The 20,969-nt window shown below is 52.0% G+C and overlaps 1 protein-coding gene across 1 annotated transcript in view; it reads right to left on the bottom strand.

Annotated features, from left to right (window-relative positions):
* Nucleotides 1-20,969, bottom strand: part of PKD1 (polycystin 1, transient receptor potential channel interacting) — a 95,006-nt gene that overhangs the window by 31,668 nt on the left and 42,369 nt on the right. Inside the window, exons 4-15 of the mRNA XM_075718225.1 lie at nucleotides 19,595-19,764; nucleotides 16,794-17,462; nucleotides 16,295-16,478; nucleotides 12,321-12,535; nucleotides 11,114-11,226; nucleotides 10,906-11,032; nucleotides 9,708-9,985; nucleotides 8,471-9,220; nucleotides 7,237-7,368; nucleotides 5,423-5,598; nucleotides 4,845-4,978; nucleotides 627-4,249 (exon numbers count right to left, since the gene is read on the bottom strand). Of these exons, the coding sequence (XP_075574340.1) occupies nucleotides 627-4,249; nucleotides 4,845-4,978; nucleotides 5,423-5,598; nucleotides 7,237-7,368; nucleotides 8,471-9,220; nucleotides 9,708-9,985; nucleotides 10,906-11,032; nucleotides 11,114-11,226; nucleotides 12,321-12,535; nucleotides 16,295-16,478; nucleotides 16,794-17,462; nucleotides 19,595-19,764 (6,571 nt within the window). The remainder of the gene's footprint in view (nucleotides 1-626; nucleotides 4,250-4,844; nucleotides 4,979-5,422; nucleotides 5,599-7,236; nucleotides 7,369-8,470; nucleotides 9,221-9,707; nucleotides 9,986-10,905; nucleotides 11,033-11,113; nucleotides 11,227-12,320; nucleotides 12,536-16,294; nucleotides 16,479-16,793; nucleotides 17,463-19,594; nucleotides 19,765-20,969) is intronic.

Raw genomic sequence — 20,969 nt, 5'->3', positions numbered from 1 at the left:
CATTCAAGCAAAAAATGCTCCTGAGGTGGATCTCCCATCAGAATTTGAAGGGCAGATCTCCCTTGCCCTTCTACCACTGTAGGGTCAGACCATTTCAGTGCGTGAGGACAGTGACCTGCTGGTGACCACAGTGACCATGACTTGTGGTCACTTGACTCCTCCAAAGTTTAACTTTGGCCCCTGCTGAAATTAGAGACATTGAACTGTTAACGGGAGAGGGATGAGAGCCCGCAGCTCCCCGGGACTGCGCTCAGCAGCTCTGTCACGCCTTCAGGTTACGGAAGCAGCTACACTGAAACCGTGAACCAGAGGCCAAGCACAAAGGAAGCAGCAACGTGAATGCCTCAGCTTCCAGTGCCAACACTTCTGCCCTGCCCAGGCACACCGCGCAGTGCCGACTGCAGCAGGCTGCACGGCACAACTCTCCACAGCAATTTTTGTGCCACCACCCTGAGCTGAGAATTGGGAAACCTTTGCAACCTTCTTTCTGGAGCAGCCTTGTTAAAGATGCTCACAAAAGCTCCCCTCAACACCATTTCAGCCCACTCAGATGTTTGTGGTGGAGCTGACATGCAGCTGGAGCTCCAAAATGATCAACCCCTCTGGCTGTGCGAAACTGCTCTTACCTTGGAGGAGAATGTACAAGACCAATCGTATAACAACGGAGTCTGTTCACCATCATCCAAGTTCGGGTCATAGGACTTCTCCCCATCCAAGATTAAGTCCTGAGTGTTGGACCATACCCGGTATGACCCCCCATCAATGATTGGGACCAGCTTACTTGGTATCACAGTCACATTGGCAAAGATGCTTTTGGACAGCGGGGTATCTCCAAAGGAGACAATAAAGATGAAGCAATAGTTCCCAACTTCTAGGGCAAGCTTCGGTATAACTAACTGGGGCCTGTTCACATCGACGTTTGGCAGCCGGATCCTGCTGGAGTCATCCAAGTTCATGCAGCTGGGTGCTCGGTAGATCTCCCATAGGTGCTCCGTCTGGTACTTGATGCATCCTCGGAGGTCAATCTGTGCCTCTAGGTAGTTCCTCTGGGACCGCTTCATGACTACTTGAGGGGGCAAGGCTAACTCCACCTCTGGCTCCTCACACTCCAGGACTTTGACGGTGACAGTGAGGTGGGCTATGAAGAAGCTGATGAGATTGGTGGCATTCACCTCCACCAGGTAATCCCCAGGGCTCAGGTAAGAATAGTTGGCCACTGCAACCCTGGTCATTTGAGTGGAAGAGCCATCCCCAAAGGTCCACAGGAACTCAACACTCCTGCTGCTGGGCACCACTGCTGCTTCAAACAGTGCTGTCCTGTTGACAAAGGCATTGGAGGCAGTGAGGGAGACTTGGACTATGGGGTCTTGGACCTGGATGGTTCTGGTGATATTGATACCTCCCAAGTCATTGAAGGCATTGAGGTGAATCTCGAGTAGCCCTGCAGCTTCTGGAGTGTAGGAGACACTCTCTCCTGCCACGGTGACCACAGATCGACCTTGCTCTTTCCACAGGGAGAACTGCCAGGAGAAGGACACACGGGAGCCACTACCCACCTGAGCACTGAAGCTCTTCTCTGTGCCTGTGGGTATGCCTTCCTCACAGCAGTTCAGGAGCCTGACATCACGGATGGCCTCCAGGACAGAGATGAGCACCTGGGCATGCGCGATGCTGATTTGATTCTGCACTGTCACGGTCACCAAATAATCACCGCTCTTGGTGAACTCATGCGTGTACTTGGACCCATTGAGCACCACAGAATAGTCCCCACTTATGCTCACCAAGTAACTCACAGAGGTACCCGACAACATCCTGATCACAAAGGTGACCTGTTCCCCTGGCTCCACCACCTTCTTGCTGGCAAGAACTTCCAGTCCTTGAATCCTGTCCAGCACTGAGATATTCCTGCTGGCCAGAGCCCAGCTGATGTCATTCGATGCATTCAGATAGACTGTATAAAACCCTGCTGTGGGGAACATGACTGCCACGGACTGGCCAGTCAACGTGCCATTTGGCAACTCCCAAAGCCATGTCACTTCAGTCCCTTTCTGCAGCTCCCCCTCAAAGACCACCGTGGAGCCTGATGAGACGTACCTGCAGTCCAGTTCTGCAGTCCCTATACTCAGCCCCTCTATGACCTCCTCTACACAGATAGGAATTGTTGCATTGGTTGAATCCAGCTTGTTTTCTGCTCCAATGACGACCTCTATCACTCCAGGGCTTTGGAAGGAGTGGATAATAAAGGGTTCAGAGGTAACAGGAGAGAAGCCATCCTCTAGGTACCAAACATACGTGATGCCAGTGCCACTGGTTATGGTGGTACTTATGTTGACAGAGGCATTAATAGCAACTGGGTTGGGGAAGGCGTAAGGCTTTAAAAGACCAATGCTTTCAATGAACTCCAGTGTCCTGTTAGCAGTTGCGCACCCCAGCATATTAGTGGCTTTCAGATAGACAGTGTAGTTTCCAGCTTCTAGGATGCTCAAGGAGAAGGTTTTCCCAGTGAAGGTCTGCACCGCATTGCCATCCCTTTGGGCTACCCAGCTGTAAGAGATGTTCGTTCCCTCTCTCACCACTGCCTGCAAATGGAGTGTTTTGTTAGTTGGGAAATAGATGTCCTCCACCAGGTCACTGCTAGCCACCTGCAGGCCTTCAATCTGCTCCAGGACGTAGACGTAGATGCTGTCCTGCAACGAGCTGATCTTGTTCTCTGCTGTCACAATGACATTGAACGTGCCCACAGACCGGAAAGTGTAGGAAATTGTGGAGGAGCCTTGGATAGGAGTGCACCGGTCGCAGAGGATCCACGAGTAGCGGATGGCACTGCCAGCTACAAGCGTGGCTACAAAACTCACCGAACCGTTTAATGGCACCACTGTCCTGCTGGCATTGATGGTCAGCCCATGGAGTCGGCGTTTCACTGTGATGTCGATGATGGTCTCATTAAAGCTCACATCATTCTGCCCCATCACACTAATAGTGTAATGGCCTGTGTTGTTGTAGGAGTGGGCAGCGATTTGGCCAGGCTGGGTAGTGCCATCTCCAAAGTCCCAACAGTAACTCACTTTCGTTCCATTCATGCTGGCAGAGAACAGGTAGATCTGGTTCAGCTCCAAAACACTTGTCCCGTTATATTCAATCTTTGCCACTCCAACTGGTTCCTGGACTTCCACAAACGCTGTGTCGTTGTTGAAAGAGACATTGTTGGAGACGGTCACCGTGACCAGGAAAACCCCCGTGTTCTTGTAGGTGTAAGTCACTTCAGTCCCACTCGATCTGGTGGACTCATTGTTCCCGAAATCCCAGCGGTAGCGGTACTGGTAGAGAGGCACGGCACTGACCTGGAAGCTGCTCTCTTCACCAAGCCTCACAAACTGCTTGGAAGGGAGAAGGGTGACATTGACAATATCTGGCTCCACACAGACGCTGGTGAAATAGTGAGCCTTGTTAAACCTGCTTGAGAGAGTCAGGGAGAGGGGGAATGTCCCGCTTCGGGTGAAGTTGTGCATCACTACAGGGTCCCCACTGATTGTGACATTGGACGAGCCGTCTCCAAAAGTCCAATCGAAGATGTATTCCTCAGGATTCCCCGTCACATACGCAGTGAGCTGCACATCTGGGTGCTCAAGGATGCAAGAAGTAGGCTCTATTTTGAGTACTTCCAGGACAAATATCCGAACAGGCACAGTTTGGGAGACAGAGTTCACAGGATTCACAGCTGTCACGTTCACAGTGCAGTTGATGTCCTTTATGTACACATGTTCTACCACTGGCACCTGACTCCTCAGCACCGTCCCGTCCCCCATATCGAATATCCAGGTGATACTGTCCCCCGTCTGCACTGAAGCATTAAGGGTCACAGATGCTCCCAGCTCTGCTGCCTCATCTGCGGAAACGTGGAGCCCAGTTATCTCTTCAAACACTTGGTAGCACTCAACTGTCTCCACGCTGCTTATGGTATTGTTCGCTGTCAGGGTGATGTTGTATATCCCTCTTCTGGAGTAGCTGTAGGTCACTGTAGACTGGCTCTCTGTGAACAGTGAGAACCCATCCCCGAAGTCCCAGCTGTACACGACACCGTAAGGAGATGGCAGTGGATTGGCTCTGAAGATGACCGGACGGCTCACAACTAAAACATCCTCCTCTACTTCCATCTTCACATCAATCAGATAACTGTGGACGTGAACTGGGGTCAAGTGGGTGAGGTTCTCAAACTGATTTGACACGAGAACCACCAGAGCATATTCACCTGCATAGGAAGAGAGCAGAAAAAGACCAGTTGTGAGGACATGCTTGTGCAACAGCTTCCTCAGTGCTGCAGCAGTGTGGGGAGCGTGACGGGGGACTGCGGGGAGATACTCTGCTCCTGCACTGCACACACCCTCGGCTTCCCTCCTCTGGTCCAGGACAAGCAGGAATTACAACCTGGCCATGCATGTGAGGACCAAACACCAAGTAAGAAGCCAGTCCGAGAGATACAGAGAAAAGATTTTCTTTCTGTTCGCTCACACAACAGACCCCCTTCCTGCTGCCCGCAGTAGCGCTCCCTACCCCACCTCCTGTTGGCACAGAGCTCGCCTGCCACTCATCTATCTGCTGAGACTGCCCAAAAAGGGGACTGTGTGCGGTGGACCTGCTGCTTACAGCATGGACAAACTTCTAGAGTAACAGAGGACGGCAATTACTTGAGACTTACAGTCACTCTGGCTGTTTGCTCAGGAACGAGATAATGACTTTCAAGCCATTGTTTTATTGGAAGGTACCTTGTTTGGAATGTACCTTCCATTCCCTTGGAATGAAAATATCTGAGCCCCTTCTTCCCCAGAGAACCGTCCTGAGCATACCTGGGTCTTGATAGATGTGTGAAACATTGTGCTCAATTACAACCTCATGGACACTGGGATCAGGAACAAGGAAAGACTTGTTGTAGGGAGGTCTGAACAGGTATGTCTCCTGGACACCATCTCCAAAATCCCACCTGGAGAAACATTCAAACCATGTTACACTGCACAACAGGAGAATCATGGAAAGCCCAGAGGAACCCTGGCCTGGCCTAGGGCTCTCTTTCAGGCCCAGGGCTGGGGTTTTCCGAAAAACCACAGGAAACATAATGCCAAGTATCAAAGCAGTAGCTGTGCCCAGTGCTGCAGAATTATTGCTGTGAGAGGAGTACAGCACTGGTAAGAAGAGGAGGAACCCAGTATTAAAGCAACGTTGCAATCCTTTAAAGTATTTCAGCCTGAACTATAGGTTGCAGCTAGTGTGACAGGACCACACTTGGAGGGATTTCAAATTAACTAGACAGCAGCTGAGAGATGGGCTATTTGACATCAGCTGGCCCTGGGAAGAGAAATAGCACAGGCAAGACTGGTAAGCTATGCACAGTAAGATCCTAAGTTCAGGCAACTTGCAAAGGACTCACAGGAACATAGCATCCACAGCTGAATCAACCTGAACTCTTGCTGTGAGCTCCACGGTGCTGTTCTGAGGGAGGACCGGCAGGACACCCAACACCGTCAGGTTCTTCATCTTATTCATCATCTCCACCGTGACATTGTAATTGACTGTAAAGTTACTGACGTGGTTGGAGGCGGTGAGCTGGGAAGGACAGTGGGACAAAGAGTGCATTTGGGATCACCTTGCCGTGCCGCCCTCTCCTGAGAGTGGGGCTTCACGGTACTGAAGAGGTCCCCCCAGGCGGGCAAGCAGGTTAGGTCAGAGAAGAGGAGCCTGTGGGACAGGGAGGCAGGGGCAATAGCCTGAGTGGGCACTGGAAAGCAACACAGACTGGAAGGCCACCTACCTGGCAAAGCCACCTCTTGCTGGAACTACCGCATCTCCACCACTAAAGCCAGTCCAAGGAAGGACTGGTTCTACAGCAAGAGGACAAGGAGAACAGCTTCTCATCCCGAGACTCCTCTGGCTCTGAACTTGCCAGTTACCCTTTTGCCTGCTCCGAGGTATCCCGCACAGTCTCCACCTGCTGAGCCCTTGCTGCCACCAAGGAGGCAACAGACACCCAGTTTCCTTTGGACAGTGGCAGATGAGTGGCTCCAAGCACAGAGAGTGGGGGTGGAAGAGGCTCATAAAACCAAGCACGCCAAGTGCAGCTCCAGCATCCTGGGTGTAGTGGGCACAGAGAGGGAGAGCAAAGTTGGGCAGAGGAGGGAAAGGGAGAATGGACGGGCAAGAGACTGAAGAGACATAACAGAAGGAGAGCAGGATCCTCAAGATTATCTAGGCATGTAACACTGACATGACACCTAATGACGAAGCATCTCGCCACCTCCTCACCTGCAGGAGAGCTGAGCTGCTGACAGAAGGGATCCTTCAAACCCGGTTGAATAGAGACCTCCCACCCCAACAGGTAAAAGAAGTTTGTGTCTAGGCTTCTGTGGATCTGTTACACTGAACCCAGCTGACCCCAGACTAATGCCACCTTGTCAACTCTGTAAGTAAAAGCAATCCAGGCTTGTCAGCACGGTGCTTCACCCAGCAAATTAGTGCTACTCAGCATAGTGCTGCACCAAGCAAATTAGTGCTAGCGTGCCCTTGGAGCTGGGGCTGGTGTCTCTTCAGGAAGCCAGCAGTTACCCTGCAACGGATCAAGCAGCTTGGAGCCAGACCAGGACTCTGCATGGCAGTACAGGGCATGATACAGAAATATCTTCTGGCCAGAGATAAACTCCTGTTCCACAACAGATACCTCCCTCTGCCCAGACTCTCTGCTCTGTCCTTCTTCTGGGAATCCAGTGTTCCAGTCTGCACCAGTAGGAAGGGAACAGGACAGAGAGACCAGAAGAGCTTGTGGCAGAAGCTCTGTCCTGCCTATGAAAGTCTTACGTTTGCATCCTGCCTCTGCCTGGCTCTGAATCCACATCTCCTGCCTGCCAAAGCAGTGGCTGGCACCCTGCAGTGGGGCTCCCCGCCTCACTTCTGCTGGGGAGGAGTAAGGACAGACACCCCATGAGCAGAAAGGAGAACACGGAGAAAAGAGGAGAAAGCAAAGACAAGGAAGACAGCGAAGTCAGCTGTAATGGAAGAATAGGAAGAAACTTACTATTAGCATTTGCAAGAGCAGCTCAGTGAGAAACAGATGATGAGCTTGTTAGGAGGACAGTGAAAATCTCAACTCAACTCTGCCTTCTCCTCTCCCTGCTGCTTTTCCTGCTTAGTTTGTGGGATGAGATGGAAAACCAGGATCGAAATGGTATCATGGGAAAGGCCTTGGCTTACCGAAAGCTTGTACACAGCTGGGCTTTGGTAGATAACGTTGAAGACAACATTGTAAAAAGTGAAAGATGGCTTATCATCTACTGTCCATCGGAAAGTCACATCTGACCCAGCTTCCATCACAGGGACGTAGCTCTGAAAGGCATGAGGACATTTTATACTAGTGCAAGAGAAAAGCACGCACAGCGCTTCCCAGGAGATCTCCAGCTGAACTGGAGAGGGAGCAGAGCCAGACTGGGAGGCATCACACACCTGTAAGACAGTGCCCTCAGAGCATGACACAGAGGTGCAAGATCATCTGTGGCTTTCTTGCTGATAGAGAAATGCCAACCTTGACTCCCTAAATCAACAGCAGAGCTGGGAGCAGAACCCCTACTGCCTGCTCCCACACCCTAGTGCTCTGCTTTTGTGATCAGGCCTCTCTTGCTGGCTAAAAAACTTTCTGGTATCTTTGCAGAAACAGCTCAGCTTCAGCTACACCCGTAAGCTGAGTCTCTGACCCTCGTCCGTTGATGGTGCCTGACCCAAAGGCTAAAATGGTTGACGTGCGCCGCACAGGGTAGGCTCCCTCCTCACTCCTACAGTGCCTCCTGAGCAGACTGTGGTAGCCAGGAAGGGTGAGACCAACAGGCATTGCAGGCACAGGGTTCTGCCATAAGCAGCCAGAGACTGAGCAGAGCATTTCACAGATACCGATGGGCAGTTATTGAACAGGTTCCTCGGGCTTGGCTGTAGCTCTGAGGACAGGGGATTGAAGAAAAAAAAAGACTGCAAACACCAGAGTAACTCCAAGACTTTGATGGATGGATGGAACATTTTTATAGCCTCAGCCAGCTGATGTAAGGATTTAGTAGAGTAAATCTGAACACCTAAAGGAGTAACTACCTTGACAAGTCAAAAGAAGGTAAATACTGGCCTTTCATAATGCCTCTGGTTTTCTGTGGAACTGGAAAGCCGGTATCCCCCTTGCAGGAGGTGCCGCCTTACCTCTGAGGGAGTTAAAGTGAAGGTACAGCTGAGCTGCCTTCCTGCTGGAGAGCACCAGTGCTTTCTGCCGCATGCCTGCGTCTGCAGCAGCGCTGTCTGCACGGCCTGGGAGCTGGCGCTTAGCAGCAAGCAGTGCTACCCCAACCAGTGTGGAGCCGAGCCCCAGCCCTCCTCGTGAGCCAAACCCACACCGTCAGCAGTAGAGGCTAAAAACGCTACCAACAAATTAAAAGCAGCAGCGATCACTCACCACTCGTGTATTTAGCAGGACTCTGCTCTCAGGGTCAGGGGTGGCCCGCAGCCCGCGGATGGGCTCCTCCACTTTCACTGTGATGGTGATGTTCTGGGAGCTCACGGCGTTCTCCACAACAAGCACGTGGGTGCTCACCCCCTCCCTGAGGCCGCTCAGGCTGACCACAGCAAACCAGGTGTCGTTGGTCTCCCTGGCACAGTCCGCTGTCAGCAGTGCAACAGCCGCTGGGCAGGAGCCCTCGAAGGGGAAGGTGTGGTTGTCTCCCAGCCAGCTAGCTGTCGCGTTCACCCCTGAGGAGAGTTTGACGACCAGGGTAGTGTGGTTGGATGGTAGGTAGACCCTGCCGCTCTGAGGAGCGGGATGGATGACACGCAGGCCTGACACCCAGGAAGTCACCCAGAAACTGCAGGACAGATTGGCGCTGAAGACCCCGTTGTCCACGCTGGCTCTGACCGTGTAGCGACCTGGATGCTCCAGCCCCGCGTTGCGGGGGCTGATCACCGGGACCAGCTGCTCCTCGGCATAGCGAACTCGGACAGAGCAAACAGTGTTGTTTATCCAGGTGGCACCGATGGAGCTGTCGGACAGACCAAGTGCCCACTCTGAAGAGTTTGTGCTTAAGACGTTGGTTCTGTAAGGGGATGTGGCACTCGGCTGGCACTGGAGGAGTAAGCCCAAGCCTGCATTGTGCTGGATACTGAAGATGTCCTTGGCCCTGACAAAAATACTTTCTTTTCTGAATGTGACCTGCAGAGAAATGAGACATTTTTGGATTAATGCCTCAAATTAAGAGCGCTCAGCACCCAACTCTTGCCTGGGCAAGACAGCTGGATTTACTGCCAAGTGGAAACCCACACAAAAGCCACAGATCCAAACACAGCATGGGAAGACATTTCACCACTCTGCTCTCCTTGGCCACTCTGAATCAAATGTGCTAACATGGAAGTCAGCTTTATGCTCTATCTCCACTTCGTAAGTGCAAGGGGAACAGCCCAGGAAATCTGCAGAGCCTTTTGACCAACTGTGCTATTGCAACAGGTTACTGCAGGGAGTCCACGGCTTAGAGCGGGGCAGACAGAAAGTGGTGGCACGTGTGACACTGGGCAAGTCACTTCATTTGAATGGGCTTCAGTACCTCCATCTGCAAACTGGGAACAATTCTTTATTTACCCAAAGCACTCAAGAGAAAACTGCCCCACCTACTCACTGGTTACAGCAGCTAATAAACACTGACCAGATACTGCGAAGAAGGGCCAGCTGGTATTGTAAAGAGAAATTCCTTGATGAGTTCATAGCTGAGCTGGCTTTCATTGTGCTGAAGTGAAACGGGGGTAGAGCTGCTGGCAAGAGAACTGTTGGCACACTCGGTCGCATTGCAGCAGTTGTTTAGCGATGAGCACAAATTAGTCAAATGACACCACTGGAAACCAGGAGGACATTCAAGTAGAGTCCAGTTCCCGTCATCCTGAGCAGTGTGGAATGGTTCTGTAGCATTTTTTCCCTCCTGGTAGCCTGGAAGAAGTGAAAGAGAAAGCAAAGATCACCATCCTGACAAGTAACATTTCTAGTGCACTTCTCGCTCCAAATTCACCATTTTTCTCCACCCTTAGTAAAAGCTGCAACTGCAACACAGCCTGGTACTACACAAGACAAGTGTCCCGTTTTACAGGAAAAATTCACAAACGCACAAAGATCATTAAAAACAAAGTTAGTCTCTTTTCCAGTGCGAATGCACCAATTTGCAATCTAAAACAGGTCTATGTTCAAGCGAAAGCGAGTCCAAGTAAAAGCAGAGCTGGCTTTGACACTGAAAACACATTAAGCAACTTTTCTTAAGTTAACGTTTCCATGTCAGAGTATCAGCTTTTCAGTGTCAGAAAACATCCTTTTGAAACCAGCCAACCCTATGGCTATAGCAAACATTCTGCTGCAAAATGAATTGTTGCCAAAACTGTGACTATTGAGCTGTTGTACACGGAATAAAAGGCTTATTAGATTATCTCATCCGTCAGGAAGAAACGGGCTCAGGAACGTGTTCTTCCTTGTTAACCTGTGGGGCCAGATGGACCAGAAGACATTCCCATTTGACATGTCACGTCTTCCCAAAGTATAAAAGTAGAGCTCAGAAGATTAATTCGCTTCTACACATGTTCCTTACGCTCACATTTTCTTCACACATTGAGACAGGTTTCTCCATTAATTTCTCCAGGACAACCACTTCTCCAAGGCAACCCCAGGCTGTCCAACCACACCTGCAGATTTTGCACTTGCGTATCCTCAAAAAACAGAACGAAATCTCTGAGCCTTTAAGGCTTCAAAGCTTCTGCTTTGAAGACAGAGGGGCCACAAGAAGGCCACACACACTCGGTTTGACATGGCCCTGATGGCAGCAGCTCTAACAATACCACAAGAGTTGAGAGGAGGTGCCTCACCTTCTCCATCTACCAGTCTATGCACCTGGAACCTCACTTGAACGGGTTGATGCAGTTCCTGTGTCACAAACTCCAGGGCAGTCAAATATCCCTCGTGCCTGAAGGCCAGCTCAGGGAACACCATCACCTGCAAAACAAACAAGGCTCTCACCTGCCTGCGTCTCCCTGGGCTCCCTCTGCAGCAGCAGGATGAGCAAACTCTTCTTACCTCCACAGCTTGCCACGGAGCTGCCAGCACATCTTCTGTCACGTTTTTCACAGCCTCATGTGTGTCAAACACAGGATCTCCCACAAAGAAGTTTTCGGCATTTAAGAGAATTCCTGTTTACAAAGGAAATATTTGAACAAAGCCCCTGAGACTCAGCAAGGCCTGAAGCTATTCCCCCACCCTGCTGACGCTTGCTCACACCGTGCAGCAGAGCTGTAGCAGGGCTCGGACCACGCAGGAGTCTGTAACTCCAGCTTTACTGGAGAAGCAGCTGCTGTAATCCTGTAGTTTCCTTCTTCTTCTTCTTACAGGTGTTTTGATTTCTTTCTCATCCTGCCCAAGTAATGTTTGCATTTGCAATCCTCAGCAATTTTGACTTCTAGGAACTCTGCAAATACTTCTCCCTTCCAACACCCCATGATTTGCTTTGAATTTCTGAGCACGAGGTGCACTCCCCATCCTCCCTGTCCTCCAGACTTCATGGGAAACGTGGCCAGGACCAGCTGGTTTCCACCAGCGGCAAACGCCTCTGGCTCAGTCACAGCCAGGTCAGGCTCTGGGGACCGAGCGCAACCAGCTGATGCCGACCCTCCTACCAGGGCCAGTGGGCTCTCTTCCTAGTGCTGGCTTTTCCTTCTTACCTAAATCTTCTCCCATATTTCACGTCCTTTCTGCTTCTTTTTCTTATTCCCTACACCACTTTGGGAGATTTGGGAGGTTGCATAAACACAAACCTGCACCGCACACACCACATAAAAGCTCACCTAATGATCTCCAAGGCCCTATAGTCTTTTAAGTCACAAGACCCCAACATCTCACAAACTACAAGATGCTGCAGGAGGACAGCAAGAGTCGCCAAGGGAGCACCATGGCCTCAGATCCTGGCAGGAGCAGAGACTGCTCAAATAAGAGAGAAAAGCTATTTCCAAAGCTCTGCCTCAGAGCTTCGCTCCCATCTCTACTTCTGTTGATGGCAAAGATTGGAGCGGGCCCAATTCTTCCCTTTGGGCTGAGGCCAGATTTCTGAAAGTTTATCAGTCAAGCCTCTGTTGGGAATATTGTGGTTGCTGCCAGTCCTACTTGATCTGGGGTGATGCTCTGCATGACCCCCTCCATTGCAGCTCTATCTTCCCTTGGCACATGCCAGCAAGCAGGATACACACCTGCCCACGATGCCAGGGGACAGCAGGAGAGAAGCAGAGCCCACCTTTTGGCTTGTACTCGCAGACGTAGCTGTGCTTGGCCATGCACAGGTCCGTGTTACACTGGCCCGTTGGGCCCATCCGGACACAGTGGTCAGCGTTTGACGGATGGGGTTCTCCTGGCAGCCAGTTCTGACAGCTCTCCAGATTAAATCCTTCGCCTCTTTGCTGCGCTCCAGTGCTTGCAAAATCATTGAATCCAATCCAGACATCGAGGCTCCTTCAAAAAAAAAAAGAAGGGGGGGGATTTCAGGAAATCATGAGTATTAGAAAGATCTGGGACAGATGCCATCTATGGTTCTCTATGAAAATAATAACCTTAACAACAACAGCTTCATCCAGATGTCACAGGCTGCATTTAACGGAGCTTTTTAGTTACTAAAGGATTTCAGTATCCACTCTACCACCAGAACCCGGCTCTTCAATAGCAGCTCCTTTGCTGCACACCATCCTGCTATCTACCAGCCCTTCCAACCTCTGTCCTAAGGGCTGCAGAAAGCCACCTGCCCTTGGACAAACGGAGGGGACAGCTGAGCCAAAAGGGTCCAGGCAGAGCCATCAACACCAACACTACAGTGCAGCGGGGCTGGGAGAGAGAAGCAGCTCAGGGGACCACTGTGTGCAGCTGAATCAGACCCCTGACGGTCGCTGCCCCACAACTTGAGTCACCCCATTCCCAAAATGCCAGCCCTCTCACTCAGGTTACAAGAGGACCCCGTGAAAGGCTCCGTCAGCACCACCGAGCTCGTGATGTACTGGCAAGCACTGATTCATACCAGCCCCAACTGGTACAGCGCAACGATATCAGGGAGGGTAATGAAACACGGGCAGGAGATGATACTGGCTGGAGAGGAGAAACACGAGGTTGTATTGCTTTCAGAAATCCCCAGCACTCCCTCCAATTGCACATCTTCTGCTTCCCCAAGCTGGAGTTGCTTCCTTCGTATCAATATGTTTATTCGTATCACCATGCATCCCGGCCTCCCCTCCCAGCGGGCACGGAGGGCTGACGGCCACTCGTGGGTGCTGGAAGGGCTGAAGGGAGGAAATCCTGCGCAGTGCAGGGCACTGCAAACTAAGGAGCATCAGCAGGCTGACTTGAACCTCGCACACCTCTTAGGAGAGCAGTCTGTTAAAACGGCCCCCCTGCGCTGCAGCTTGAATGACCCTCACAGACACTTTTAAGCCCGTATGGAGTCACGACTGAAGAGCAATGGTGTGGTCACACAAAACTGCTGCATCCTTTAGAAAACTTGTGCTTCGTTTGTGCAGACCTGTGGCACTGGCCACTAGTCAGTTCTCCACTGCAAGTGGAATTGGCACCAGTGGCAGGATTAAACCTCGGACGGTGCCAGGTACGGGAGCTGCTGTCCAAATCGGGGCATCTTTGATGCGGCTGCTGGGAGGTCACCAACTCCTGAGCCACCACGGAAAGGCAGCAGCCGCGGGGGGACAAGACACCAGCAGCGGAGGCCAAAGCACTGCAGGCAGACGAGCCCCACATATGAAAGAAACCGCCAGGATCGTTTTAGGAAGATGAAATGTCCCTTCCACATTTGGAAACTGGCTGAATCCCAGCAGAGATTCTGGTGGAAAGTGCTGAGCGGTCTTTCATAGCCACAAACAGTCTGGACAACTGTTTCTAATCGCACCCAGCAGAAAGTGAGGCATTTGTTCCGTATTAACTTCTGGGGGTGGGGGAGAACAGCCTCATCATTCAAAGCCCCCAGCTCCTTCTCCACACTCTCTCCTGCAGGTTGCAATCAGTTCTGCTACGGCCTTGCCCCTTTGCTCCAGTGTGCTCCCGGGGTGGTACAACTGCTCTGCAAAAAGCAGACCAGGCATATAATTGGTGTCTCTCCACCACTAGGCTCACGCCAGATGAAATGATTAACGAGGTCATGCTGAAAAACGACGACGAAAATAACTGTTCTGTGAATCAGTAGTTTTCATTGCAAATAAGATTAAAAAATAAATAACCGCTGCGCTCTGCTCCTGAACCACTGGCAGGGGATTAGGGAGAACAGACTAGGAAACCGCCTGTTTGCTGCCGTTAGTAAAACTCGATGGAGATTTTCCTTTCCTAATTCCAGCTATGATCTAACTGCAAGTCATCAAAAAAAAAAAAGAAAAAAAAAGGAAGAAATAGGCTGGCTGGCTTGCTTCCCACCCCTGCCCCGCTGCTTGGCCCATTACCTTGCAGAGAGGAAGAAGAGGGCTCTCGACACCCTCTTCTGAAGCAAGATGTGAGCATCCCTCTGCCTCTGAGGAAGGAACGAGCTGCCTTGCTCGGGGCAGCAGGAGCAGAACGACGCCTGAGGAGGCTTGGGAGGGGAGAGGGGCTCCCTGCGCTGCCTCGGGGGGACAGTGGGGTCCCCTGGAAGGGGTGGGGGCTGGAGCACTCTGCTTCTGGAGGCGGGGAGGGGACCAGCTCAGCGCACGCTCCTCCCGGGGAGGCCATCAAACGACAGGAGCGAAGGAGAGGAGCGCGGTCCTCGCTGCTGCGTGCTCTAATGGGAAACAGATTTCTGCTTCTGTCATTTTCCCACAAGAAACTATGGAGGCTGCATGTTCCAAAAACCTGCAGCTCAGTTGATCTGTCTTTTATCGCCAAGGAAATCGCATCCTGGAACTGCCTCATTCATGTTTATCTGAATGGATTAATAAAATAAATACATGAAATAAAGGGGGCCGGGGAGGAGAGCAACGTGGGGCAGCAGCTGGGAAACAGCTTGGGTGGCTCATTCCCTTCCGAGGTCTCATGATTTCCTTGCGCTGCAGTCCATCAAAAGCCCCGCACGCAATGCCTGATAACTCAGAGCACCAAGTGACCAGTCCCTAACCTGCGGGAAGGGCAGACTCCTCTTCCCTGGAGCAGGGACCACATGTTTGCAATCTCAGGATAAATCCCAGGGTGAAGGGAACAGGGCAAGGACACAAGTTTGGGGAGAAGGGGCTGTCAGATCTTCAGCAGGACCGTTCAAAGCCTACGTCACCAGCAGCTGCTCCCTTCGCATGTGCTTTCTGGGCCATGTTTATTAAGACGCCATCTCCGACATCTGCATCTGGGAGCGCTGACAAGAGCTGTCAGGCCCCTGAAAGCTCTCCTGGTCGTCCTCCCCGCCAAGGCGGCTGGTTGCAGAAAGGGCACTTTGAGGGGCGGATTTAATCAAAGGCTGACACTTTCAGTGCTCTCTGTTTATAAAGCCCGAGTCCTGAGGTGGAACAGATGCTGCTGGCGCCTGACACTTGGAGAGGAGCACTGCTCCTTCTCAGGAGGCGAAAGAAGAGGGGAAGAGGTCTGGGCTTCAGGCTGCAGCCACGTCTGGGAGGGTGCGGGATCCCAGCTGGGAGGCAGGACTGCAGCGCTGGCTTGGGCTTTGCTAGAGTGGCTGCTGGATGCCACGGTGTCACGCACAGGACAACCCAGCTGTAATTCTGCTGATGGAGGGGGCTGGTTGCAAGGTCACCCTCAGGCCCTGCCTGGCAGCCAAACACCCTCCGCACACGAGTACCTGACCCTCTCCACTGTCCGACCTGAGTCTGCAGATTTTGCTGAACTCGCGGGTGGAAGGTCTGCCCAGCCCAGCCCCGTTTGCTCCTGACCCTGCACCCCTCTGCACCATTTCAGATGCACCCACAGGCACAAACATAGAGCACAAGATGCCCACCAGCAGCAATCCCACAATTCCCAGTTCTGACTTCCAGCCTTTTTGCCCCATTCCTCTTCTTCCCTCGACAGCCTTTAAGCAAAGAAGCCAAGTTCAGCAAGGGCTCAAGCTCTGCTTATTCCTCCTCTCTGTTCAGCAGCCTCGCCCCTACCATCTCGCCATACTCAGCCTGGACCCGGCTGTCTCTCCAGCCTGACTGGCTGCAGGACTGCTCGGCAGGACCCTCCCTCCGGACCCCTCTGCAGATGTGACCCCAGGAACACAAGACCTGTCCCTAGGAAATCTCAACCCTTACCCTCCTCGCTTACCTGATGACATGAGCGACCAAGAAGCTCTGGATCTCAGGGCTGCTCACAAAAGCCAGCTCCCCGTTGCCATGCTCCTGGCAGTGCTGCTGGGCCTCCAGCCACTCAGCCTTCTCCACCACCAGCTGATAGCAGTGGTTATTGCCCAGGAAAACCAAGCCATCAGGGGGACACATGGGGTGAACTGCTGCATGAGGTAGAAGAACACAAGCATGATGTCCTTTCCGTGGGCCCACGCACCCCAATCCGATCTGGGGAGCGAGGCTCCAGGAATGTCCCGTCCTTCCTGAAGCCCATAAATGCCCTTCGCTGTTGAACTGCACTCGGTGCAGTCATCTTCTTGGCCCAGGACAGTGCAGAACACTGCCTGGTCAGTCAGGGGAGCAAGGAGTGCCCAAAGGAGTCATCCCTTACTCCTCATTGAGAAGGAATGGAAAGGGAAGGCCCGGGACCCAGTGCCACCCCCACTTTGCCCAGCACCCACCCAGCGAACCCCGCTTACCTCTGCCCAGCTCTCCAGCCTCTGCGGTGATACCATACAACACTGCGAGGCCAGTGCCGCCTCTGTTGCGGATCCGTATGTCCAGACTCTCATTCGTCTTGACCAAGGAAGGACATTGCAGTTCTAACTGTTGGGGTGAAGCCACCACCTCAATTTCTGCCGGCACATATAAGACCCTGGTGCCCACGAAGATGGTGGCAGTGACATTGTACTGCCCAGGTAAGGCATACATGTGGACAGCTGCATTTCCAGTGGTGTTGAGAACCTCTGTCTGGTCCCCAAATTCCCACAGTAAAGTGCTGACAGCAATGGGAATACTGACATTGAAGAGCACGGCCTGGTGTAGGCTGTACCGGGGCTGGAGTCCTGTGAAAGACCCAGGCAGCTGTGCCTGGAAGGGAGAGGGGACGAGTGATGGGCCACCACAGGCCTGCCCGGACAAATGCTCAGTGCAAAATGGCAAACAACTGGAGGAAGAGTTTGTTTCATGGGCAGTACCACACAAACACTGCCCCTGGCTGCTGAAACCTCCATATTCCTGGTCTTCGGCATAACAGAGGGCACTGCAGGTCTCCTCGGTGAGGTTCCCAGGGTGAACAGATGTGAAGAGGATGACAAGTTCAGCCCCTTCTGTGTGGTTGCTTGTCAGACACGTTATGTATTGAGCTCCTGGGGAAAGAACAGAAGATCCTCTTGCAATCTGACACTGTGAAGCCACGGCTCGGTGAAATCCTCCAAGAGACACCAGCCCACACCCCTGGGAACAGACTTCTCCTGGGCAGCTCTACTCCAAGCATTTCCTTTTTGAGACTTGCCTGGGAAGTCTTTAATCCCTCAGCAACAATTTCCAAACGCTTTACGCTAATTAACAATGACAGAAATAACAAGCCAGTCACACAGATTTATGGAGCAGAAACACTCAGCACATAAAAAAGGGGTCTTTGGAGAGCCTGACAGTCCCATGGGACACAGAGCCGCCGAGTCTGCCTCGCAAAGCAGCCCAAAGGGCTACCACCAAGTGAGACCATGAGAAAAGGTTGTCCCTTGGCTGTACCTTGGCCCAGTGCAGCACGTGTCACTCCATGCTGCCTGGGGCTTCCAGAAACAAGTCTTTAATCAAACAAACACCCTTGGGCAGAGTGGCACATCGAGGGCATGGGGGAACTGCCACCGGACTCTCCGCCAGGCCCACGCTGGAGGTGGGCAGACACTGCAGCCACCTTCCTCCTTGGGGAGAGCCAAGACCTTCCCACCTACTGGCAAGCAAAATCTGGTGCTAGAAAAGAGGGCAATGCCACACACAGCCTGCACCCGAGGGGTGCGGAAGGCCGCACATGTGTGCATTCACGGGAAGGATGCGCAGAAACAACGCGTGCCTGGCTACAGGGAGCACAAACACGCACGTGCCTGGACACGTACAATGACGGCAGCCCCGACAGCCCCATTCTCAGAGCAACAGCTCATTCCCTTGAGTTTACTTCCCCCTCACCGGCTTGCAAGGGGTGGGATGTTTCTCTGCCACAAACACACAGGCAGGGCCTCTGCCGCGTGCACAGCCGCAGCCCAGCTGGGACTGCCTGGCCTCCTCTCCAACTCTGCCCACGCAACCGAGCCATGTTTGCTCCTCTGTTTCTGCTGGTTGCTACAACATCTCCCCCCAAACATCTCAACAGCTCCGGCCTTGCGTGATCTTCCCGTATCAAACCCATCCAACTGTCCGGCTTTCTCCACGACCTTCCTGCAAACATTGAGCCACTTTTCTGGAGAAAAGTCCCGTGAGAAGGACCACAGCATGGGAACTACTTTGCTTTTTAACACCAGCCTGGTCATACTTCTTCATTCCCTGCCAGTCAGTAACAACTGTCAGTAGCTGGCAGGCTGTCCCCAGCCTACTCCCGTTACACTGAATTACCCAGAAGACAGCCTGACATTATTGTTTCCACACTAACTTAGTAGTTAAAGAGGGGAACGACTAATTACCGAGGGGAACAACAGTGCCAGCATTATTGATAATTCCAGCACCAGGCGAAGAGTGCGCTACCGAGGTGCTGCAAGGCTGGGGTGACTTTGCCGGGGAAAGCGGAGCAACCACCACCCGGGTTTTGGTCCTGGGGGAGCACTGCACTTCATCAGGCAGCTCAGCTGGCTCCCACCAGCTCTGGTTCCCCCAGCCCTCGTCACCGCATCCTCCCATCATGCAGTAAAGGAGATGCCTGATGCCTGTCAGGGGGAGCACTCGCTCTCCCTCCCTCTCTCTTACTTAGAGACAGCTGAGCATCTTATGATTAGTTTTCTTAGGGTTCCCCCTCTCACGCTCCAAGTAACACCACCCCACGTTTCTGCTAGCCAAGGCAGTCAGAAAACTGCACAAGAGCAGGCGACGGGCTGCAGATCGGGGCAGCGTTCACTCAGTGCTCCCGATGTGGAGCCCTGTCACCTGCAAAGATTCAACTTGGCACGTCCTCAGGTCCCATCAGCTCCAAGAGATTTCACTGCTTAAAGTCAGACTGTTAAAAGCTTGAGAGAACAAAAGCCTAAGGCTGGAGGTCATGGAGCTAGTGCCATCTGATGGCTGCTTGAAGCTTGGTCTGTAATGAGTTTGCTGATCTCAGCCCTGGTGTGACTGACTCCAGCCTTAAGGCATGAGGGTACAGTCATACGCTACCATTATTTGCTTAATTAGATTAGAACTGGTGACTTGAGGTCTAAAGAGGTCTAGATGTGATCCCCAGCTCCCCTCGGGCCCATCATTTCCACTGGTTTAGTCATTTCCCCCACCGCCGCCCGCAGAGCTTCCTTACCGCAAGTAGCATTGACGAACAAGACATCGAAGAGGGAAAGGTTTGCCACCACAGGAGGGTGGGCGCATCTCGTCTCTGACGCCTGAATAACTTTCACTTGTCTGTCTTCCACCCAACGGGGCAACCAGGAAAGTTTGCAGTCACAAACAAATGGATTCCAACTTAAGTTTCTGTAACAGGGAGATCAGACGAAAGTTAGGCATTAACTTGACATGTGCTAAGTGTTAATTACAGCAGCGTGCGGATCCCTCACTGTTGCCATCTGCGCCACTCCACTGAAATGCTGCAGAAAGATCTGCGAGGGGAGTTAATGAATAGGGAATCAAGCAATAATTAACATGATTTTTCTAGAGGCTAGAATTAGGCAAGTACTCCAAGTACTTTTTTCACTCTACAAATAATTGTTGCAATTAGAAGCAAATTACAGACACAATCTTATATTTAAAATAGTCTGCCATCTAACAGCCATTGGATGTAACGGCAGCCCCTCCAGCTAAGGGAGACTATTTACAGCTCCATTAAAAAATAGCTAAGAGAATAAAATTGATCTGTCAAAAAAGAAATGCAAAGTCAATGATAATCTTTCCATGTGGCAGTTTAATGAAAAGATGGAAACTTTAATTGCAGCTAAGCTTGATCCAAATTACAGCCTTTGGCATTCAGCTGCGAACAGGACAGGGATGGAAAGCTGTTTGTTTAGCTGACGCCAGCTGGGCTGGGCTGCCGCAGGGGCTGAACCTGGGATTTTTATACTGAAAGCACCACTTTGCCGGCCAGCCTTAGCAGGGACAGATTCACTTGGACCTAGCCTGGATCCTTTGTGTCTTTTCAGTGCCACTTGTAAGCAAAAATGCAGAGCTGAAAATGCCCTTTGTGTCCTGTCTTCAGGGAGAATGTGTGGCTTAGCTTTTTTCTTGCTTGCCAAGAGCAATTGCATGGGGTTAATCCTTTGGCTCGTTCAGACACAGAATGGCCATTCTGTGCTGTTGCTTCATGTATCCCTCCTGGAAAAGTGTGCCAACCCCTCGCCACCCTACCCATAACAGCACAGATTTTAATCACTTCAATTAAAAAACACTATAAGCCTAAGAACTTGAATCACTTAGGGATAACATCTTCAAGTGTCTTCAAGTGACTTAGACACCTCAGTCAGGGTCTCCTGTGTTGCAGGTCAGTGCCCTTTTCGTCAGATCCCCCAGTCCCAAGGTGTGACCGTACAAACGGGAACAGCAAGCGTGAGCCGGAGCACGGCCAGAGACAAGAACCTCAGCAGAGCTGGTGTGGGAGAGAAGCAGGGAAGGCAGGAAGGCAGTGACAGTGGTCAGAGGTATCCAGGAGACAGAAGCAAAGTCTGGGAAGCGGCTATGCTTGAAGG

This window comes from Pelecanus crispus, chromosome 11, assembly GCF_030463565.1.
Source record: "Pelecanus crispus isolate bPelCri1 chromosome 11, bPelCri1.pri, whole genome shotgun sequence".
Lineage (NCBI taxonomy): Eukaryota > Metazoa > Chordata > Aves > Pelecaniformes > Pelecanidae > Pelecanus > Pelecanus crispus.
The sequence above is the reverse complement of the archived record's forward strand: the minus strand, read 5'-3'. Positions and strand labels throughout refer to the sequence as shown.